The sequence below is a fragment of the Nyctereutes procyonoides genome, unplaced genomic scaffold (assembly GCF_905146905.1).
Source record: "Nyctereutes procyonoides isolate TBG_1078 unplaced genomic scaffold, NYPRO_anot_genome, whole genome shotgun sequence".
In the NCBI taxonomy this organism is placed as follows: domain Eukaryota; kingdom Metazoa; phylum Chordata; class Mammalia; order Carnivora; family Canidae; genus Nyctereutes; species Nyctereutes procyonoides.
Genome location: NW_026575044.1, coordinates 4,053,971 through 4,078,241, shown reverse-complemented (window position 1 = coordinate 4,078,241; position 24,271 = coordinate 4,053,971). Strand labels below are relative to the sequence as shown.

The 24,271-nt window shown below is 45.9% G+C and overlaps 1 protein-coding gene across 1 annotated transcript in view; it reads right to left on the bottom strand.

Annotated features, from left to right (window-relative positions):
• GPA33 (glycoprotein A33) overlaps window positions 1-11,996 on the bottom strand; it is a 34,213-nt gene extending 22,217 nt beyond the window's left edge. Inside the window, exons 1-3 of the mRNA XM_055324337.1 lie at window positions 11,768-11,996; window positions 9,093-9,247; window positions 1,531-1,747 (exon numbers count right to left, since the gene is read on the bottom strand). Of these exons, the coding sequence (XP_055180312.1) occupies window positions 1,531-1,747; window positions 9,093-9,247; window positions 11,768-11,996 (601 nt within the window). The remainder of the gene's footprint in view (window positions 1-1,530; window positions 1,748-9,092; window positions 9,248-11,767) is intronic.
• Between the last annotated feature and the right edge of the window lie 12,275 nt (window positions 11,997-24,271).

The following is a 24,271-nucleotide window of genomic DNA, read 5'->3' as shown; positions in this document are numbered from 1 at the left end:
TTGCTTTGAGGAAAGTAGTTTGCTGGGATGGATTAATAGTTAATGAAGGCATAGTCTTTGACCTAGAAATCCTACTTTTGAGAATCTAGCCAATAGAAATAAAAACAACAGGGGCCCCTGGCTGTCTCAGTGGTTGAACATCTGTCTCTGGCCCAGGTCGTGATCCCGGTGTCCTGGGATCGAGTCCCACGTCGGGCTCCCTGCATGGAGCCTGCTTCTCCCTCTGCCTATGTCTCTGCCTCTCTCTCTCTCTCTGTGTCTCTCATTAATAAATAAAATCTTTTTTAAAAAGGAATAAAAACAGAGTGGAAGAATATCTGTCTATCTATCTATCTATCTATCTATCTATCTATCTATCATCTATCTGTCAGTATTGTTCATACAAAAAAATGGAAACAGCCTGAGACTATCCATCAGTATGGAACACTTGATTGAATCATAGTATATCCGCATGATGGAACACGCTGCTAATAGGTAGATCCATAGATATTGATCTCGAGAAATACGCATGAAACATTACCCCCCAAAATGATCTTTATAATACAATCTCTGTTTGGAAAGGACATGGAGAAAAGCATGAAAGAATATTACCAGTGGCTGCCATGCTGGTTTTAGGATGGAAGAAGGAGACAATTATTCTGTATTCAGGGCTCTATTGTTTGACTGATACAATGCTTCAGAAAGCCAGGTGGCCACTTTCCGCAATTAAAAATAAAATCCCACTAAGTAGTATAAATGGAAAAAAATAAAGGAAAAATGATCCATCATTTTGGCATAAAAGCATTGCTACTTCCTGGGGTGGAGGCCACTCCTATATTGGACATAGAGGAGGCATTCATTAAAATGTTCCAGTTACTGACTCTGAGTCAGGTGCCTACTTTCCCTGGGCTTCATCTACAAAATGAAGATACTCAGGGAGATGATTGTTCAGATTCTTCCCCAACTAGAAGCTCCTATAATAAGATATTGGTAGGAAAAGAGTGTCATCTTGGGACATCTGTCAAAGGCAGTAGAGCCTGATCAGTGGTGTGTTGTTGGGGCCCAGGGGTAGAGAGATGGTGGTGTGAAGGGTTTCTACTGAGTAGCTGAATTTATGACGGGAAAGTCACGATCTGGCTCTCAGCCGGCACCACAGGAAAGCACGGTGAGAGTCCTTCTTTAGAATCTATCATTTCCCTTTTTCTTCTCCCTAATAAGTTTGCTATGAAAAGGAAGAGAGCTGGGATATGGGGAAGAAGAGCACTGGACAGAACGGGGGCAGAACTTCCCAGGCTGCCCCCGGGGCCGCTCCAAACCGGCCTCCTCCTCTGCCCTGGGAACTGGTTCCCAGGGGTGGACAGCTCAGAACAGTCTTCTTGAAAAGGGAGGAGCAGCCCCCTGCCCAGGCAGACGGGATGAGGGGAAGAGTTTGAGCTCCTGGTCAGGCATTGCTGCCCCGGCTTTACCTTACCGCTTACCTTACAGGGCGCTTCTCCTCCCTGTACCCCCCCTGCACCCTCTCCCCGCCAGGAAGGAGATGGAGACACTCACCGAGGACCAAAAGCCGGACACGTGACTGAGAGGTGCCCATCATGTCTGACATCAGTGAGACTGAGCACTCGTAGGTGCCATTGTCATCCATGGTCAGCTGATCAATAGTGATGGAGGCATCTGATTGCTCAGCATTTGTTGATATGTTGACACGGTTCTTATAAAGTTCACCATAGATGTATCTTTTCTCCAAAAATTGCCAGATGAGCACCTTTTCCTGGGAGGAAGAAGAAACCACCACTTGGCCTTACCCCAGGGCTTGGCATGGTGCTTGCTGCCTGTGCTGATGATTCTCGTCCACCATTCCCAGGCCCAAAGCCCTGTCTCAACAACCCCTTCAAACAAACAGCTCTAATACATAATGCCCATTTGTGGATTCCTCTTACGACATATATGTGCTTTTAATAAAAATATTGAAAGACCAGGGCAGGTAGGCTGTTCATACCACAGGAGCACATGTGGATAAATGGGGCTTTCTTGGATCCCCATAATTGCACTGCCGGTATCTTCTGACATCTCCCTTACGCATTCGATTTCAGTTCATTGTCCTCACTCATTCAGACAACTAGTATTTATTGAGCACCTATTATGTGCCACACATTGTGCTGGGCAGCCACTATTGGCTTCCAAGCCCACTTTATTTACTTGACTCTTCTACTCATTGTTTACCAAAAAGAACATGATACTAGCTGGATCACTACTTTTGAGCTAAACTGCCTCAGTACAAATCCCAATTCCACCAAAATGTGACTGTTTCCTTTCCTACAAAATGGAGATAAAAACAATAATACCTATTTTATACAGTTTTTGTGAGGATGAAAGTATATATATGCAAAACGGCATTGCCTGACATAGTAGGTTTGCTGTAAGTGCTAGACATAATGGTTACTGAGCATCTACTAGGTGCCTGACATTCAAAGATGAATAACTCATGATTTCTGTCCTCAAAGAATAAATGCTACAACATCCTGTAATTAGCTATATGGGACCTCAGAAGGCATTATGTCTAAACTGGGAACTCAGGGAAGGCTTCCTGGAAGAGTTCTCAGAAGACAGTGCCTTGGATCCTGAAGGACAAAGGAGAACTGGCCAGGCCCCTAGGGGGTTGGGGCGGCGCATATTGGAGGAAGACAGATGTATCTGGCATTTTAGGCAAAGGAAGAATATTGAATAAAGACCTAGGAGTGGGAAGCTTTGGGTCAACCCCAAGTGGTTCAGTATGAATGGAGGTGAGTGTGTGAGTGAAGGGGAGGGAGAAATGAGAAGCATGGGCAGGTAGCTATAAAGATCACAGCTGCTACTTATTGAGTACATGCTACATGCTGGGTAATATTCTAAGCACTTGGTATGTATTATCTCATTTAATCCTCACAACACCCCCCCCATGGAGGTATTATGATTATACCCATTTTACACATGAGGAAACTAAGGCACCAAGAGGTTAAGTACCTCTCCCAAGTTTACGTGGCTGACCAAATGGCAGGGCAGGGATTTGAACTGGACATTCTGGCTTCAGGCACCATGTATATAGGTCTGAATAATTTGCATTTTATCCTGAAAGCACTAGAGAGCCATGTATTTTAGGAAGTTAGCTCTCCATTCAGAGTGGGAAATGAATTAGAAGGAGAAGGAAGGGCAGTTAAGAAATCAGTTTAGCAATTCAGATGAAAAATGATGGGTCTTCAGATCAGGCTGTGGCAGTGCAGCCGGGAAGGATAAAGTGAATTTGGGGAGTGTGAACAGGGTGGACCAATGGGCCTGGGAGTGTATTAACTGTACAGGGTCAAGGAGTGGAAGACCTCAAAGTGAGAGTCTTTGGCCTGAATATTCAGATGTGTGGTGATGTCACCTCCAAGAGAAGAAATACCTTAGAAAGAGAATGTTGTAAGAAAAAAAGTGATGCATTCTGTTCTATATGTGATGTGCCTGAAGTGTGGATGGGACACCCAGGTGGAGTTCCGTAGGAGCTGGACTGGGTGGCTGAGTGCACCTGGGGATGAAGGTTTGGGAGTCAGCGACTCAGATGTTAACTGAGCCATGGGCTAGATGAAGCTACCCCAGGTAACAGTGAGGTATGCCAAGTCCCCAGGTTACTTCATTCTGAATGGTCGGCGACAGGTCAGATAGAAGAAAACCCAAGATAGGATTACCAAAAAAGCCAAAGGAGGAAGATTTCCAGATGGGAACGTGGTTGATAGTGGGATATGCTAGTGAGAGATGAAACAAGATAAAGCCTGAATGAGCACGTGAATTCAGCAAAAGAGAAGTTGCCGACGAAGTCAGTGGATTGGTAGAGGCAGATGGCAGAGCATGCTTGTGTAGAGAAGGGAGTGTGGAGACAGGTCCTTTGGGCAAATTAGGACAAGGTGCCCTAGTTTTTGGACAGACACAGCCTGTGCCGGGGCACAGGTGATGGAGTGCAGGCCCCCTGGGCTGGGTACCCTTGGGCAGGGCATGTCCTGGGGGGTGGTGTGTGTGCAGGTAACCAGCTCTCAGGAAGCTTGGCTGAGAAGTACAAGGGCATCAGGGCAGGAGGGGAAGAAGTGTCTGGGGCTGTGGACCAGTCCGAGAATGCGAATCTGTCCCAGCTCAGCTCTTTTCCAAGGAGTTGACTCTGCCTGGGACTCGTCATGCCCCAACCATTCTCCTAATCACAGCTGTCCCAAGGCTTCCTCCCTGGATCCCCTGCCCCCACCCCCTTGCCAGGACATGTCACAATAATCTCCTTGAGGACTCAGATGTAATCCCTTTCTCTGCACCCTTGCTTATTCTCAAGGGGATTGCCTCAAATCCTTTTGAAGGCGAGGATCCATCAGTCAATAGAAGAACTTCAGTGCTTCTCTAAGCACTCAGAAGTGCCTGGTGAGACCCTACAGCTGGTTGGCTGAACACACATGGTGGTGAAAGAGACTTCCTTCAGTTTCTTCAAGCTAGGGGCAGCAGTTTCCCTCTAGGTTTTTACCCTGAGATTCTGGTAATAGAGAGGACCTGTGCCCGTGGCCATCAGAGACTCTGGGGTAACAGACAACAGGGTGCATCAGGCAGGATTTACTCTCCTGTCCCATCGGTCCTGCTCCTCTAGGCTGTGGGTATCCTGAATCACCTCTTCTTTCCTGTCAGGGAAAAAGCTAAATGCTTTCACTCTGGGTATTCCAGGGACCTGATGCTTACCCCCAGCAGGCACGTTTGAATTTTTTTTCAAATTATTTACTTATTTATTCATGAGAGACAGAGAGAGAGGCAGAGACACAGGCAGAGGGAGAAGCAGACTCCATGCAGGGAGCCCGATATGGGAGCCGATCCTGGGACCCCGGGATCACGCCCTGAGCCAAAGGCAGAGGCTCAACTGCTGAGCCACCCAGGCATCCTGGCACTTTTAGATTTTTTTAAAAAAATTTTATTAAGTAGACTCCACACCCAGCATGGAGCCCTTTCCAGGACCTGACCTCAAGACCCTGTGATCAAGACCAGAGCCGAGACCAAGAGTTTGGTGCTTAAATGACTGAGCCACCCAAGAGCCCCTATGTTTGCATTTTAAAAGTAGATCTCACTCTGGAACTTACTGAACCACAAAGGAAAAGACAACTGTTAGCCTAAGGTGGGAGAGGGTACTATCTACTTCCCTGATGACCGGGTGCAGGTACATGAACAAGATCTGGCACCTGTTTAGAGATGTTTTTTGTATGATCCCCCTAACCCTGCACCCATCCTTTCTTTTTTTCTAAATGTACTTTACCAAAAAAACCTAAAAAAATAAGGTTGTAGAATTATAAAATTCCTTCAAACTTGGGACCTTAGGTGAGACACCCTCAAAGTGACTGATTTTAGTCCTTAGGGAGTCGATGTGGGTTGCTGCTTATTTAAATACAGTTCAGCTGGAGCCAGCTGGAGCCCTGAGAATGCCAGTGTACTCCCTGTGCTTTCCAGGTGTCTCCTTCCTGAAATACGGGAGCAGGGACTCCCAGGTGACTTAATTTAGTTCACCAGTGCCTACTCAGTTGAAGAACTGGGTTTTTATTCTTGAAGAAACTCATAGAAGGGCATGTTTATTATAGGTTGACATACTCATTTTAAAAAAAAAAAGATTTAGGGATCCCCGGGTGGCGCAGGGGTTTAGCGCCTGCCTTTGGCCCAGGGCGCGATCCTGAAGACCCGGGATCGAATCCCACATCGGGCTCCCGGTGCATGGAGCCTGCTTCTCCCTCTGCCTGTGTCTTTGCCTCTCTCTCTCTCTCTCTCTCTGTGACTATCATAAATAAATAAATAAAATTAAAAAAAAACCTTTCTTTAAAAAAAAAAAGATTTATTTGGAGCACCTGGGTGGGTCAGTGGTTGAGCATCTGCCTTTGGCTCGGGTTGTGATCCCAGGGTCCTGGGATAGAGTCCCTCATTGGGCTCCCTATGGGGAGCCTGCTTCTCACTCTGCCTGTGTCTCTGCCTCTCTCTGTGTTTCTCATGAATACATAAATAAATAATCTTTAAAAAAAAGACTCATTTATTTATTTGAGAAAAAGAGAAGAAGCACACCAGCGAGGGAAGGGCAGAGGGAGAAAAAGAGAATCTCAAGCAGACTCCCACCTTCCCACCCCCCTGACAGCAGAGCCAAACAAGTGCTGGCTCCATCTCACAACCCTGAGATCATGACCTGAGCCAAAACCAAGAATTGGGTGCTGAATAGACTGAGCCACCCAGGTGCCCCTCAGTTCACAAACTAACATGTACAAAAATGTCCTTGGTGCAGTTTGCCAAGTAATTGTGAAAATTGTTCTTGAATATTGTGTGAAGGCTAGGAAGTTGGAACAGGCAAGTAATGGGTGTTGAAAGCATTCATTTATCTACCTCATTTATTTTTTATTTTTGCATCAAATATCTATTTCCCTATTTTATGACTGCTGAAGGGTTCCAAATGGGGACATTTGAGATATTTTGTAATTTTTTAAACCCCCCATTCTGTATTTGTAATATACAAGGAAATGATGAGGCATTGCTCTAACAGTTAAACAAGGGAAGGAGAAAGAAAGACTCTAATTTCTGGGTGGAGAAGTCTCCTTTGTGGAAAAGTAGATCAAGTGTTATAAAAAGTTTGTCTATGTTATTGTACCTGACTTTAGGATCCAAAAAATATTTTTTGCCAAGTTGTGCTTTTCCTCCTGGAATTGTAAGTGGAACACAATACTAGTGCTTGCTCACACTGTGAAGTGGATGTTGTTACAGAGAACACACCAGAACCTTTCTCACTGTTAAGCAAATAATGCCTTGTGAATATATGATCTACGGAGAAACCTTTGCAGTTGCACCTGCTGATGCTGTCTGTCTGCTGGAGAATTAATTTTGAATGTGTTCAAAAAAATTTTTTTGAATGTGTTCTTCTTCCTCCCACCCTCTACTTTTATAAAATAAATAAAAGTAGACCTCACTCAAACTTATGAGTAGATGCTCCATTTCTTATAATTAGAGACATGTGAATGTAATAAGAAAGGAGACACTTTTTTTCATTTACCAAAATGGCAAATATCAAACATTTGGGGATACTATGTGTTAGAGAAGTAGGTGCCCTCATCTTGCTGGTGAAGGTAGACATTGGCATGACATCTGATGAAAGCAATTTGATCTTATTTTTCAAAATTTTAAATTCACATACCCTGTGACTCAAAAGTTCTTTTTTAAATAATTTATCTTATATTCATATACTTTACATATACATTTATGCTATGTATGTGTGCTATATTCATCCATAGACATTAGAGATATTTTATTGCAGCATTATTTGTAGCAGCAAAATACAGGAACTGAATCAAATATCCATCATTGGTATATATAGTACATTAATAAAATGGAACGCTTAATACAAATGTTAAAAAAAATGAGGTAGATTGCTTCTAGGCCTTTTGGCTAAGATCAAATGTAAAAAACGAGATAGATATAAATGTACTGACATATGGAAAGAGCTTCATGATATGTATTGAGAGAAAAAAGCCAAGTGCAGCACAGTGTGTACGTAGTCTATATAAACATACATATTTATAGATGTGTATTTACATATAAATGTCTGTATGTATGTTTGTATATATGTACAGCATTATTGAAGGTCACCCTAAAACTCGTAGGAGTAGGTTCCCTTTGGTGAGGGAAACAGGAGCCTGGGAGTTCAGGGTATGAGGTAGATATACTTTCACTTTGTGTACTTTTCTACTGCTTAATCTTTAGTGATGTGCATGTATTACTTAGACACACATACACACAAATGAGCACTCAGGTTCTGCTGGGGGAGCACAGGATGCTTTCCTGGGGAGGCAATTTGGTAGTCTCTATGAAATTATAAAAGCATTTACCCTTTCTGGGTGTGTATCTAGAGGTCTACCTGTGCAGACACAAAATGGCATAGGTAAATGGTTATTCTTGGTAATTGGAGGGTTGGGAATAAGCAAGTGTCTATCATATTGGGGCAGGTTAAATATTAACAGTGTATCCACACAATGGACTCCTATGCAGCTCTTAAAGAATGAAGGAGCTCTCTATTGCTGATATAGAAAGCTCTTCAGGAACTAGGTTAAGTGAAAAATGCAAGGGGCAGAATAGTGCCTAGAATATGCTACCTTTTGTGTAAAAACAGGGGAAATAGGAACACACACATACATACACACAAAACATTAACATTTTCTTGAATTTGCATAAAAAAATCAATGGAAGGATACACTAGAAACTAAACTGGTTCTCCTAGCCAAGAGTAATATTCAAAATACTTAGCAATTGCAGCAGAGATACCAACCAATCAGAATAGATGCTGGTCCCAAACAACCAGTACCAGTGAAAGTCAGCCTTGCCTACAGATGGGGAGCGTGTGTGAGGGTGGGGAAGTGGTGCGGAATAGAAGATTAGTGTAGACAGGAGGAGAAAGGATGGGAATGAGACTTTACGATGTTGATGATGTTTTAATTTTGGAACCATGGGACTGTATTATCTATTTCAAAATAAAAATAAAAAAATAGAACAAAATGTCTTCTATATTCTCCAAAAGATCACAAACAGGGAAAAATCCCCCAAACACTATAAAGTAAAATCTGGCCTCAGGGAGAGCTCTGTGCCAGTCAAAAGGAGTGACTGGGGATGCCTGGGTGGTTCAGTGGTTGAGCATCTGCATTTGGCTCAGGTTGTGATCCCGGGATCACCATCGAGTTCCACATTGGGCTCCCTACAGGGAGCCTGCTTCTCCCTCTGCCTATGTCTCTGCTTCTCTCTCTGAGTGTGCCTTTCATGAATAAATAAATAAAATCTTTCTAAAAAACAAAACAAAAAAAGGAGTGACTGTCTCAAATTATACAATTTAGGTAATTTGAAACCGACTAGCAGAAGGATATTTTAGGGACGCTCACTTTTTCAAAATAAAGGTGGCATAATATGTCCCTCGCTGGGCCCAACATTCATTGCTCTCTCCCCACCCAATCCAGCTTGGGTGCTTATGTTTATTCTAACATTTATTTATTGGAGTGCTCATCCTATAAGAGGTCATGGTCAGATAATATTCGTTCCCATGATACCCTCAACTTTTTAAGGATTCTTACCGTGTGGGTCCTTAGAAGCTTGTCCCATTGGATAAATCCATTTCGGTCAGAGGCAGAAGTCTGGTAGGTACATGGAAGGGTAACACTCTTCCCCCGGGCAGCCTTAAGAACACCCTGTGGGGTTTCCACAGAGATGGCATTGACAGTCACCCAGACTGGAAAGAAAGTGGGAAGTAAGAGAAGTAAATGGCATAGCCACTCATTGCCCATAGGACTTCTGAGGGAATGCTCAGTGATATTCTCTTCCTGCAACCACAGCTAGACACACTATGATTGTGATCTTGGCCACGGCGCACCAACTGCTCTCCGAGACTGAGGCGAACACAGCCGTGTGCCTTGGTTCACTGTATATCCATCCTGCAGCATCACAAATAAGTCAAATGCATTGTGTGGTAGCTAAAAGCCCAGCTTTGAGCCTCAGCCCCAACCTCTTACCAGCTGTGTGAACTTTTCTCATCCATTACATAGGAACACAAATACTTCCCAGAGTTGCTAGGGGAACTTAAAGAGATAATATGCATAAATACTTTTTTTAGTGCCTGTCACACAGAGAGCTCGTGATAAATATTCTTTGCCATCTTTTTTGTTGTGATGATGATATAGTCATTCATTTAACAAATTTTTATGGAGCACTTAAATGTGGTAAGGAATTTTATACATAAGATTAAATCAAGATAAAGAAATAGAGGGATTCCCAGGCTAGTTTACTCTACATAAGTTTATCAGGAAAAGGTGAGAAAAACCGTGTGGCCACACCAGTATCTCTCATCATGTATACTTATCTTACCATGTGATGGTGACTCTCCTTCCTCTGTGTCCCCTCCTCTTGAATCTGGGTGGGCCTGGGACTACAATGTGAGTGGTACCATATGGCTTCTCATGCTAACTTGTAAGAGGACATAAGCTTTGCTTGGTCCTCTGGAGATGCTCACTCTGAGAACCCAATAACATTCTGTGATAAAGTTAAGCAGTCACATGGCAAGACCACATGCAGGTATTTGGGACATAGCCCCAGCTGAGGTTCCTTGGGACAGCCAACATCAACTCCTAGCATGTGTACGAGCATGTTCAGCTAGCTGTCTAGGAAAGCAGGGCTGAGCTATTCCTGCAGAGCCTGCGCAGAGTGAAGATTCCTGAGCCAAATCTAGCTCATTGTTTTAGGACGCTAAGTTTTAGCATTGTTTTAGGACGTTAAGATTTGGGGTGATTTGGTATGTAGCAATAGATGATTGAAACAGAAAGCCATGTGGATACGTGTTGTGAGAACTTTCTAGGCAGAAGTAAGTGTGGCCCATGTGAGGAACAGCAAGGAAGCCATGTGGTAGGAGGGGAGGAGGGAAGAGAGATGAGACAGAGAAGTAGAGAGGTCTCAGGTCACATTGGGTCTTATAGCCCATATCTAAGACTTCATATTTTTCTTTGGAGGAGGTGGGAAACCCTTAGAGGGATTTAAGCAAGGTAATAAACTTGACATACATTTTAAAGGGTCATCTTGGCTGAAGTGAAGTGAGAGGAAGGAGGAGATTGGGGAACAGAGCGGAAGCAGGACAACCATTTAAGAGGCTACTACAATAGTACAGGTGAGTGCTAATGGTGGCTTGGGCACAGGTCCTGGTGGTGTAGGTAGAGAGAAGTGATCCAGATTGGAATGTATGTAGAAAGAGCCAATGGGATTTGACTGCAGATTAGATTTTATGTGTTAGAGGAAAAGAGGAGTCAAAGATAGATCAGGATTTGGCCTAAATAACTGGAAGGATGGAATTCTAATTTAGGGAGATGATGAAGGCTGAGGTGGGCAGGTTTCAGGGGGAAGATCAGGAGTTTGTTTGTGGACATGTGAAGTTTGAGATGCTTATTACACACCCAACAGAGGTGGTGAGGAGACAGTTCTTGGAGAGGTCACTGAAGGCTAGAGGATGGGGAGGAAGACAGGGAAGGTGTCTGGGATGGAGGAGGCCTGGGTGCTTAGTGGTGGAGGAAATGAGGAGAAACCAGCAAAGGAGAAGGAGAACTGGCCAGGGGGCTAGGAAGAGAGACAAGAAAAAGTGTTTCCCAGAGACCAAGCAGGACAAGTGTTTCATAAAAGCAGAGGGGGTCAACTAATTCAACATTACTGATCTGCTGGGCCAGGGACCTGGGAACAGAGAGATGACCCCTGGATGTGGCACCATGGAGGGGGTGGGGGGACCTCAGCAGGAGCAGATTCCATGGAGTAGAGAGGATGGAGCCTGGGAAGATGAGCTCAAGGGCAAGTGGATGAGAAGAGGACAGCTTTTGCCAAAAAGGAGAGAGAGAGAAAGGCATGTGGGAGTTAAAAGAGTCTGTAGGATCAAAAGATGTTTGTGACTTTAAAAAAAATATATGTTTGATTATTTAAAAAATATTTTTGATACTGTGGCCCTTGTTTTCTTCTTCTATGGGATCTTTGCTTCCCTACTCAGTGGGTGTGACAAAAGTATCAGATGGGAATCTCATCTGTGATTAGAAAAGTAGGAAGTAGAGAAGTTCATGTCTAGAACCTTCCAACTACCTCCCGTTCTACTTCCCTGTGTGGGTCTACATCCGGCATCTCCTTTCTAGTGGTTCAGAACCCACCCTGCCTCAAGCAGCTGCAGCTCACTCATCCTGCTGCCACCTGCAAGCTGTGTGTCTCGTGCTCCAGGAGTCTTTCTCACCCTCATTTCCCTGCTCCCTTTTCAAGGCTGAGCCCTTCTCCTGTCCAGGAAGAGCATCCATCTGATGCTCAGCTAGTTCCCCACAAGGAGTTAAGAAGGAATAGTTCAGGGTTGTGTTAACCTCCCTAAGGATAGACACCCTGGGAGAGTGAGTGCTTTTCACCTCCAGGAAGAAGTCAACATCTCCCAGCACCATAGCAGTTTGCTGAGGAAGGCGTTTGGAGTGCATATTCACTTCCTAGAGGAAACGTCCAGACTCTCCCAAGCAGAATCAACGCCATTGCCCTTTGTCCCACCTACTGCTCACAAGTGCCTGCCTCCTAAGACTTCTGTCTCATGAAAGTTTATTGCACAATACACCAGAGTGGCTAAGAACACAAGTGCAAGAAACAAACTGCCCCAGCTGGCATCCTCATTCTTACTTTTTTTTAACTGTGTGACCTTGGCCAACTTAATTAATTTTGCTGTGCCTGTTTTCTCACCTATCAAATGAGAATAACAATATTATGGTGAGGGTTGAATGACTGACCATCGTGGGCAGGCACATCCCCTACCCGATGTGGCAAGAACCATACCAGTGTTCTATATTGTCACATCTTTCTCCTCTGCTACCATTTTCTTCATCTCGATGTCCCCAAGGTTCGACAAAGTGCCTAACACAGGAAGTGCTCTTTGGCAGCAAATACATGAGTTACAGAGAATTTAAGCTTAAAAGATGGGTAGGATTCACAACCAGAGAAACTTATTGGAGAACCTATCTTACAGATTGCTAGAAAATGCCAAAAAAAAAAAAATCAAATAAGGGATCAAAAGAGACCCCAGAGAAGGGAAGCTGAGTCCGCAAGATGCCCCAGAAGGAAATGAGCGAGGTCCTTTAACCTCCCTGAAAGGGTGGGGTGTGGAGACCCAGCCTGAAGATTTGATGATTGCTTGTAAATAATTAAGGTTTGTTAAGAAGATAATAAACTGTCTCTTGAGAGCTAACCAGAAAGTAATACATCCAAGGAGAATAATGAAATGCTTGATGGAACTGGCTGCCTGAGGCATACACAGCGCATTATGGGAACCCTTGGGAAACTGGCAGTAATGCCTCCACTTAGGAAAATCCATTTGCTCGGAGAAACCACATTCTCAGGGAGGAAGTGCTGGAGGCCAGAGGTGTCCCAGCCTGCCCCAGGACCAGGCACTTGCTCTCGCCTTGAGAAAGTATTGGTACCCTGGATGAGGAGGGGCAGTTCACACAGGCAGGTTGGTTTGTCCTGTCTCCACTGGCAGCGGTGGAGGGATGGGCGGTTAGAACTTGTCCAACTGTTCAACATGGATGTTTAGGCATCTGTAAATTCCAATCAACTCAATGAATTTTTCCTACAGTCCGAGTTTCATGCAAGGCACTGGGAAAATGATCAGAGGCATGTTGATGTGCTATATCCTCCAGAAACGATTGGGACCATCCCAGCCCTTAATGCTCACGGGTTTTCTGGAGCCACTTCAGGCAGCTCTTCACCAGGTACACACAAAACTCCATTGATGAGGGTTGGTGCATGCAAGCCTCCTCCTCTCAGCAGACAGTACGCCCCTTCCTGTGGGGCCTGTGTCTCATGTTTCTCTTGTCTCTACTGTTTGCCAGTTCACACCTCAAGGTTTCTACAGAGCTGAGTGCTAATAAGACCCGTGGGTTCAGTAGCCTGGGGCATAGTCCCTACCCAGGCAGCAGTTAGAGGTCACTGTCAGCAACCTAATGGAGCCTAATTAGGTGTTAAATGCAAGTGTTAAGGGAATAAAATGTAGAGGGAGAGAGTGGAGGGGTTGTGTCACTATCCAGAAGAAGGATTGTATTAGAAAGGCTTGTCGAGAAGGTGGGACTTGAAATTGCCCCCAAGGGAGTTGATTCACTTCTTTGAACTTGTACAGGTAAGAAAATAAAGCAGGATGCGCAACTATATATAAACAGTATCACACTTCCACCTAATCACAGAAAGAGAGCAAATTCTAGAAGCAAATATACCAAAATATGGTATTAATAAGTTATCTCTGGATTTTGGGATCATGGATAAATTTTGGATTTCTTGTTTGTATATTTTTATTTTCCAAATGCTCTGTAGTAAATATGCATTACTCTTGTAATCAAAAAGCCATGTGACAATTTTATGAATCAAGCCGAAAGTGAGGACATAGAGACAGGGAGGGCAGCCTATTTTGGCAAGGAGCTCGTTGAACACAGGAAAATGAAAAAGATGAAACAAGGGGGCCTTGAGAAAGTTCTTTGGTCTCCTCTGGGATAGAAGATGCAGAGACTTGAAGCAGGCTTGTAGGCAATAGGGAAGGAGCTCCAGAAAGGAAGACACTGAAAATAGAAGAGGAGCCAGATGGAGCAAGACTCCAGCCTGGGTGAGAGGGGTGTGGAGAGGTCACAGGGGAGACTAGTGTTCCTCATAGCAAGTGTAACCCATTCCCACGTGTACAGAGAGATAAGGTCTAAGTGAGAGCAACTATCTATCACTGTGTACTGCCTGTGCCAGGTGTTTATGGCATCCCTGACTCACTGGGGCAGAAAACGACACAGACCAAAGGTCCCTGGGTGGTAGAGGGGAGGGAGGCCTCTCAGGAAGAAGGTAGGTCCAAGTGTGACAGTTGGTGCTCCAGGCAGAGAGGGCTGCTCTAGGGACAGGGTGATCTGGGAACAGAGACAAGCCCGGCAGGCAGAGAGGAGAAGGGAGAAAACCTGAGCACTGCCAGCATGGAGTAGTCTGAGGACAACTCTCTTTACAAACCTCCAAGTCAAATATGGCCTCCACCAGCTTTCTCAATCCTGAAAATTTGCACCATTGAGGACAGACACTGAAGCTGCTGCTAAAATACAAGTGCTGTCTGGGAGGGAGGGAAGACACACTGAGGGGCTCTCTTCCTTTCACTTGCAGGACAGACCCATTTCCCTAATAAGTTCCTCTTATCCATCAGACTCAAGAAAGGGACTCAAAACGGGTACCTTTTGACAGAAGCATATGAAATTAGAAAGTTGAGGCTTAGACAGAAGCTGGAACTGTCTAGAGAAAGAGGGAAAGGAGGGCAGGCAGGATAGGAGACACTAAAAAACAAACCAGCTTGCTGCCTCGTGAGGTTCAAAAGGATAGGTTCTTATTCATGAACACCCATAAAGCCAATGGCTGCTGGGCACCCATGTTGCAGGCACTGTGCTAGGCTCCTGGGAGAAAATGACAGAGACAGACATCGTTCCTACTCTCATAGCATTCAGTCTTCTGGGTAAGTCAAATTGTAATAAATAATCCCAGAGAAACATTTAAGCCACCATGGAAACAAGTGTTACATATTTGATAACAGGATAGAATTAAAGGTTTGGGGATGAGAAGTGGTTGTCCGAAGGAAAGGTCTGTTGTGCTGACATTGGAGGATGAGCAAGAATGAACCATGAGAAAATTGGAGAACAGGTGGCGGGGGGGGGGGGGGGAGAGGAGCACTGTGCAGAGGCCAGGGCATGGAGAAGGTAGGGCACATTCAGAAAGTAAACCATGCCAGTCTGTAGCAATAGCACCAAGGAGGTGATTGGGGTGTGTGTGACCCCCTGTATATCTTTTAACCTCCCCACTAAGACTCCAAATAAACATACACACCAAGGACAAACAGCATACTCATTCCATCAGGGCAGTTTAGGACAAGTTCCACTATGTGCCCTCTCTCAGCCTGGCTGCTTCCCCTTGCCCCCTCAAGGATGTCCTGCAATGCAATTCTGGAATTACGCCACTGCAGGTGTGGCCAGAAATATGGGATGGGCCCAAGTCTAATTGGCCGTGACCACAATTTGAGGATTTTGGTTTCTTGTGGGTTTTGTTTTGTTTGTTTGCTATCTGCATTGATGGTTTATTTGAAACAGTTCTAAATATGAGGGTTCTTTCTTGCATCAAATGAGTTAAGACTCAAAGGGGGGAGGAAACAAGGGTACTTATGAGTTTGAAAGACAATTTATCTTTCTAAAGAATTGGATTAGGAGAAAAGTAAGGAACCCACTGAGAGCAGGAAAAAGCAAGCAACTTCCAGGGTCTAGCGGGTGAATAAGAGAGGTAGGTACTCAGTGATTGTGCATTTCCATGGTTTTTCTACGGCAGAAAATACAGTTGGGAAGGTGCATGCCTGGAGCCAGGTTACTTTTACGTTCCATACCTATGCTGTTTGTGGGGCTGTTGGGCCACAGTAATTGGGCATGCCAGACAAATGGGTATTGGTCTTTTCCTACAAATCCCAACCCAGTCTTCTTGGCAAGGAAGGCCCTGCCGTGTGTGCTCAACCAGTCTCTTGTCCAAGGTTCTCAGCGTGTGTGGTTGACATCTCCCTCAACACAACCTTTGTCATCACTGGTTTCAGCCCAAGGAACTTGGTGGTGACCATCAAAGGGACAAGTGGCCAATTTATTTTTGACAACAGCATCGCTTGTAAGCCTCTTCTGCCCGACCGAGGGCTCCGCGGAGACACGGGAACCCTCACCCACATCCGGGCCTCAGCAACATTCACTTCCGGCCCCTGATGCTGGGGGATGAGGCGCCCACTTCCTGTGCCGGGCCGTGGCTCTGGCCACAGCAGGTGCAGGCTGCCCGGCGGTGGGCCTCACAGGTGCCGCTCTGCGGCCCTTCCCGCTCCTCAGGCGCCCCCGGCCTTGGGCTTCTCGTCCCCCAGCCCCCAGCACACCAGCGGCCCTGCGTGGCTGGGACCCGCGCCGCCGTCCTTGCGCTCCGTCGCAGCCATCTTGGGGAAGGGAAGGCGCGCCGGAAACGGGCGCGAGGAGTGATGGGAGCGGGGAGAGGTGGGCTGCTACTTGGGAAGAAGGCCTAGTCGTGGCCGTTGTCCGAATAGATGGGTAATTTCAATTTTGAGGGCAGGGAAGAGGAATATTATGAAGGAGATAAGCAAGCAGAAGCGCCTGTATCACCAGGGACGGAGATCTGGATGTCTTTGTTTAGCGTGTGGTGTTTAGTTTGTGGTGTAGGATCTCACAAGTCAACAGCGGTGTCTGCGGATGCTTGGGATGGATGCCCAGGCCGGACTACAGAGAGTCTCAGAGCCGAGGCGAGAGCTCAGCGAAAAGTACTGGAGAGGAAAAGAGGGCCAGAGACGTGTAACTTCGTTGTGGAAAACGAAATAGACATTGTGAACCTTTGTTCTGGTAACTGTGAGAAAGAGAAAAAAAGGAAAAAGAAAAGAAAAGAAAAAAGAAAGGAAAAGAAGGAAGGAAGGAGAAAAGAAAAGAAGGAAGAGAGAAAAAGAAAGAAAGGAAGAAAAAAGAAGGAAGGAAGGAAGGAGAGAGAAAGAAAGGGAGGAAGGGAGGAAGAAAGAAAGAAAAGAAAAAAGGTGGGGAGGAGACGGAAGGAGAAAAAAGGAAAAAAAAAAGAAAAGTAGAAGCAATAGTTGTGGCCCTCGGGTTATTGAGGAAGACAAGGCCCGAAGTGGGTGAAAGGTTAAATGGCAATATAACAGATGCCAAAGAGGTGGTTGAGACTATATATTCCTGTTAGGAAAAAATCAGTGGGGCCCAGAGTGACCTGGGAAGGCTTTAATGGAGGAAAGGGATGTGTGACCTCTGAAAATTAGGAAAAAAGGAAGGTGTGGATACTACAGGTGGAGGTGGTGATATTTTTCCAAATCAAGGAGTAAAAGATATGACATGACAAAAATTTTTGTACTATTCAAGGTATAGGAGGCACTCTGGGAGATCAGGGTGCTGAAATACTGGGGCTTGGGGAACACTTTAGTGATTTATAGAACTTAAATATAACTTAGAGAACCTGTCCTTATGATTTGAGTCTTTATTCTAGTGCTAGTGAGAAATCACTGAAGAGCTTTAAGTAGGGGGAGTGACATGGTCACAATTTTTTTTTTAAAGATCATGCTGGCTCCAGCATGGAGAACAGATAGAAGGAGCAGAACAAGCATGCAAAGGCCAGTTAGAGGTTATGGAAGCAGCTTAGGAGAGGCAGCTCACATCAGCTAGTGGCAGAGAAACAGAAAAGTAAACAGATTCAAAAGAGCCAAAATCGTCAGGGCACAGTGATGACTTGAATTTGTAGCTGAGGGAGAAGGAGGTATTGGGTGATATGGGGATTCTAAAATATGGTCCCCAAATACTTTGAAACTCCTCTCATCCAGAGGTGAGGTTCATGTCCCTTTCCTTGAGTCTGGGTTCTGTGACTCCCTGACCAGTAGAACTTGGTGGAAGCGATGCTCAGTCAGTATCTGGGCTAGACCTTAAGGTACTGGCAGCTTTCATTTTCTTTCTCTTTCGATGTTTGCTCTTAGACTCCAGCTACCATGCTCTGAAGATGCCCAGACTTTCCTGAGGAGAGGCCCACGCACAGAGAGGAATCAGAGTTAGCACCAACTTGCCCACCAGTGAGTGCACCATCTTGGAAGTGGGTGTTCCAATCCCAGTCAAGTCACCCCAAGTGATGCTGCATGGAGCAAGGACAGACTGTCCCTGCCAAGCCCCAACAAAATTGTGAATCTGTGAGCAAAATAACTTATTTTCTTGTTTTAAGTTTCAGGATCGTTCATTACATAGCAGTAGAAGAACCGTAACGGGTGACTGCTAGGTTTCTAGCTTTCATTCTTGGATGGATGGGAGTCATTTATGGTGCAGAGACCACTGAGAAAGCCCAGGTTGAGGGTGGGGGGAAGATTATGGGTTTTCTTTTCAGTTTGTGAGTTTGCAGTGCTTCTGAGACATTTAAGTTGAGAGGTCATGTGGGCTGTTGGATTTGTGGGTATGTAGCTCAGGAGAGACTTGGGTTTGGAGACAAATTGTGAGTCAATTGGAAATGGGTGTCACTTAGAGACATGAATGTGGATGTGGGGTCTAGAGTGAAAATAGAAGTGCGTTTTGGTGTGAGGAGCTCTGACATTTCTTAGTGGGCATAGGAGAGTGAAGCTGCAAAGAAGACCTGCAAGAAGCCAGGGATCTAGGAGGAGAACCCGGAGAGGGTGTATCATGGGAGCAACAGAATAGTTTCAGGAGGGAGGAGGGATTAACAGGGTCAAGCGCTGTCAGGAATACAAGCACAGGCTGAGCCAGGCACACTTTCCCACAGGCATCCTAGGGACCAACATCACAGGAAGCAGTATGGCTGGGTTACCCGTCCGGGGTTGGGACTGGGAAACAAAGGCAAAATGAGGACCACACCTGTGCCCACAAACGAGTTCCTCCCTGAGCCTTATTTCTTAAACACAAGTCTCTAAATCAGCAGCAGCATCACTTGGAAGCTTGCTAGAAATGCAGAATCTCAGACCCTGCCCTACGGAATCAGTCTGCATTTTAACAAGATCCCCAGGTGACTTCTATGTACACAAATGTGTGAGAATGCTTGCTCTTGGGTCATGGAATCAGGTGCTGGACAGGAACTCCGGGAAGCCGCCAGATGGCGCAAAACTGAGCCAAGTCCCAGCAACAGAAGCTGACTGTTGATGACACCTACTTTCCTTCTAGTTTCAGGATCTAACCCTATCTAGTTCCAGTAGCTTGCGTGTCAGAATCACCAGGATAACTGTCAAAATCATAGAGAGACCCAGATCCTGCCCCCCATAATTCTAACTCAGAAGGTCTGGGGGGCTTGGGCATCTGTTTTTTTACTACCCAGGTGATTCTGATGGGCAGCCAGAGTTGATAGCCACTGCCCCAGACCATCACTCTACCCCCTTTGCACACATACTCCTCTTAGGCTGACGGTTACATCTTCCCCTTTGAGGCTGTGGCTGGGACTGGGGCATTTTAATCCCGACTGCATCTCTGGCAGGCAGACAGTGTAATTCCCCAGGCACATGAGCTCCCTGGGAGCACTGGCTTCTGACTTTTGTTCAGATACCAGCAGCAGGTGGTGCCCAGGCCCCAAGTGGGAGCCAGGTGCTGGGGATTGGGGTGGCAATGGGGCTCACACCCACGGAGCAGATGAAAGGCTGGGCTGCCCATCTCACAGCACACTTGCAGGCTGACACCACCCTGGCTCTGGCCTGAATACCACCCTCTCAGAGTCAAGGTTAACTGGACAAAAGCCACTCTCTCATCGGACTCTCATCAGATGTGCATGTCTCAGGCCGAGACCTGTAAACCTCATGGCCTGGGCCAGGTCACTGCATGGAGCTTAGACATGCAGGTGACACTGAGCTCAGATGTGCCACACTCTGACAGGGCAGACCACAGGGAGCTCCCCAAGCCTGTGTGACCAACAGAAACACAGTACTTCAGAGTGGACAAACGTTAAGTCTTTTAGGGAAAGTTATCCTGCTAGGAATTGTGGCTCTAGCAAAGACCCCTGGGAAAGATTCTAAAATGGCATATCAGTCTCAGTTCAGGAACTTGGACACTTAGATCCCAGAAAAGACCCCTCCCTATGGATCAAGCATCTATGGATTTATTGAAATATTTTTAGATGGGAAGAAAAGTTGTATTTTCTCATCTAGTATATTTTGGATATCACATCACATTGAGTTTCATCAGTCCAGTGGCTGGCAATTTCCCGAAAGGGAAGAACCTTAGTTCTGTGCCCAAGTTGGGGTGTTTTCTCTAGCAGCCTTCGGGAGGGGTGGTAACTCAGGGTTCATCTACAGTGACTCTGACTCTTTCTTTCTTTCTTTCTTTCTTTCTTTCTTTCTTTCTTTCTTTCTTTCTTTCTAAGATTTATTTATTTATTCATGAGAGACACAGAGAGAGAGAGGCAGAGATACAGACAGAGGGAGAAGCAGGCTCCCCGTGAGGAGCCCAATGCAGGACTCGATCCTGGGGTTCCGGGATCACAATGTGAGCCAAAGGCAGATGCTCAACTGCGGAGCCACCCAGGTGTCCCTCCAACTCTCTTTCTGGACACACTTCTACCAGATACCAGCACTCAGGCGACTGATCCCCAAAGTCTACTGATTCTCTGTAATTTACACTTGCCCACACTAATAATATCAATAATAATAATAACTGGCATGTATTGAATGCTTATTATGTCAGACACTGTTCCAAGATTTACAAACTTATTTACTATCCATAACAACCCTGTGGGAGGCACGCTGCATTTTGACATGTTATAGATTCCCCTGCCCATTTCACAGAGTGGGAAACTGAGGTTTATAAAGGTGACTTAATTCGCCCTGCGCTAAAGTCAGTATAGGAAGAAGGCTGCCCCACGTGCTTGTGATGGCCGTAGAGTGCCATGATAGGAAGGGATGGGAACATCTGTTCTGGAAGGGTGAAGTATTTTGTCACTGACAGTGTTTAGAATTGTCAGACTGATTTTTAGTTGGTTGTAGTATTCTTTCTAAGTTTTCTAATGTACCACCTTCTATTTGGGTCCCTTCCATATGTGATATTTTCTGCCTCCCTAGGGTCTGTTGAGTTCTGGGGCCGACTGGCTCATCAGCTGGGTGTTGCTCTGCCCAGTACATCACTAAAATCTAGGTTATTACTGCGCATGTTCAGATGGAGAAAGGAAGAAGGGCAAAGGCCAGTAGGTCCTCTGGAACCCAGCTCAAGCTCCACCTCCTTCAGGAAGCTCTCCTTCATTTCCCTGTTCCTCCCTCTGGTGTGCTCTCATGAGACATAGTGGGGAGGGCCACCCAGTTGCTCTTAGATTTGACCTCTGAACACCTTCATTGCTCACTTGCACATGTTAATGGCTATTTTGCTCCCAAATATTTTCTCTTTTTTTTTAAGATTTAATTTATTTATTCATGAGAGACACAGAGAGAGGCAGAGACATAGTCAGAGGGAATAGCGGGCTTCCCACAGGGAGCCTGATGCGGGACTCATCCCAGGGCTCCAGGATCATGCCTGCGCCAAAGGCAGAGCCACCCAGGCATCCTGCCCACAAATATTTTCATTTGGCAAACTGTCCGTATGCCTCGAGCTGACCACCCACCCAGCCACCAACCCAGGCTTCCACTCCCACTGTAAGGTGTGAAGCCACAGGTGGCGGGCATGTGAATCTGGACTGGGCAGTCTGGGCGGGCAGATGGGAGGGGCTGGGGGCAGAAAATACACTTCACCATCGAGTCTGAACACAGGCCCGAGAACTGGTTCCAGTGGAGGAGTTCACCCCAGGGTCACATGCCTTCTTAAAGGAAGAGGGAAAATGTACTTGCTCCAGGCATTTCAGAGTTAAGGCCACTTTTCCTTCTAAGCTGGGGGAGCTGTTTTATTCTAGAGTTTTTCCTAGACCAAAAAATGCAGTGATTGCAGGGATGTGTCCTGGGGGTGGGGGAAGGAGAGGCATCCCTAACAAGGCTTCCAGCTCCAAAGAAAAGTATCAGAGTGTCTGTCCCTCGCTTTGTCCAGGAAGGATGGTTTTTTGCTTTCAGCCTCCCTCCGGACTTGAAGTATCCGTACCGTCTGGATCCGATGGCTGAGATAGGTGCCCTCGGGGCTGCAATCATTTCACAATCCTCACTCCTGAGAGGCCTGCACAAACTATGTGATCAGTAAAGAGGTTTGGATGAAGGAATGAAGGAACCAGGCCCTCTGTCCTGATCATGAGGGCATCTCCGCCGCCCAGGCAGTTGGGTCTCTTGGCTGGAGCCAGATGGAGCCGATTGGTCTTTTCCAGGGCTACCTCTAAGCCTTGACCCAGTCCTTCCCCAGCACCTTCACCTGAGGTCTCAAAGGTCAGGTTTGAGTGATAAGAGTGGGGCCTGCCTGGCAGGTCGGCCAGCTGGTCCTGAGGTTTGCTGTAGGAGCTGAAAATCAAGCTCTAAGTCAGAGCCTCCTTGGCCCTAGTTCCCAGACCTTAGGGCTCCTACGTTTCCATGTAAAACTCTTTGCCTCCTCCCCGTTCTTTCCGGACCCCTGAAGCCTGTAACAGTTTCTAAATCGCAGGCTGATGGGATTTCTCAGCATAGCCCAATACACTGAATTAGAGATACTCCTCAAATTCCCTCACCCCAATCTCTCAACTTCCATTCTCCATTCTGCTTCTTCCCTGTACCTAGTACCCTGAATGTCAAGGCCTCCATCCTAACCCTTAAACACTCCATGGGCACCACGCAACAACTTTACTATTTAATAACACTTGATTTGGATTTAATCATTATATCAACAAATGTTTAGTTTCTACTTTGTAGGGCTTCCCCATCTTCCAAGTTTTCAATGACTGGAGTATCAGAAGGGCTGAGGAGCTTTAACCTTTGGAAAGGGCCTTTCTAGTTTGGTTTTTGAAAGGTTTGAGTATTCTCTTGCTCTGGGAATGATTTTAAGTTGCATTTTCTCTCTGCCTTGGTTTCTTTACATGTGATGGAGAAGTTATCACTTTTACCATTGCCTTTTTCTCTGGTTTTAAAGCAATGCCAGAATCCTAGGGAGTGAACATATCTAGAACCCCACATTTGGGATTTTCCAGGACAAACTTGATTTCAAATACCTAGTCCCTGTTGTCAGATCTTGTGTCAGAACTTATGATCTGATTTGGGATCAGAATTAATGGTCTTGAAAATGTATGAATTATCCAGTCCAGAAATGGGCTGGAATTTTATTTATTAACATGCATATACAAACCATTCTCTTACTGGGTGCTGGCCTAGAACCTACTGCCTGCATAACAGAACCTGTAATTCTGCCCAGCAGGGATGCAACTTTGTCCCTGGAGGTCACCCCTGGGGAGGCTCTGGGAGACGGTCAACACTCAGTCCCCTTGTTTCACCCACCCCTGAGCGCTGGACAGGGGAGCGGCCCACTCACCTGCGCAGAGCGTCCACAGCACAGGCAACATCTTCCCTACCATGGTCTTGCTTCCTTGGAGCCCGAAGCCCAGCCTGGCAGGGATTGGCTCTGCATAGGTCTGGGCTGACTATTTAAAGTTAAAGCAGCCCTAGCCTCACCCAGCCCTCTGTCCTTGTGGTTTCCCTTTTCCTGTTTACCTTTGCCCAGCCTGGCCCCCACACACTGTGCTACTCAACGGGACTGGCAGGTGAACTCACCTATGGGACTGGGCTCGTGCTCCTCCTACTCCGCCAGAGGCCCCAAGAGGAACCTTCCCCAACTTCTCCTTGAACCAGTCCCCTGGCCCCCCCACCTTTTCTCCACTTAGCAGTGTACAAAGTCCTGGGCTTCTCACCAAGGTGTGGGCTTCTATAACAGATAGGAAATTATCATCTTGTAATAAAAAGGGAATGATCTTGGAAGCAGGCTTTCAAAGCCAATAAAAGAGGGGTGTTGCCCACAATTGCTGAAATACTCCAAAGCACAATAGGATCTGTTCCTCTCCTTCTCTCCCTTTCCTACAACCCCAACCCACCCATGCTACAGACGTAGCCATGAAAAAGGCAGGAAGTCTCTATGTTCAGAAAGTTGATAATTTGGTTGGGGAGATAGAAAGTACAGAAGTAAACAAAGAAGACAAAATAAAGAATCTTAGAAATACCATGACCAACTTGTCTGTTTACTTGAAATTGTCTTTTTTTTCAAAAAAATTGAGGTACAGTTGAACTAGACACAATGTTACATTAGTTTTAGATGCACAACACAGTGATTCC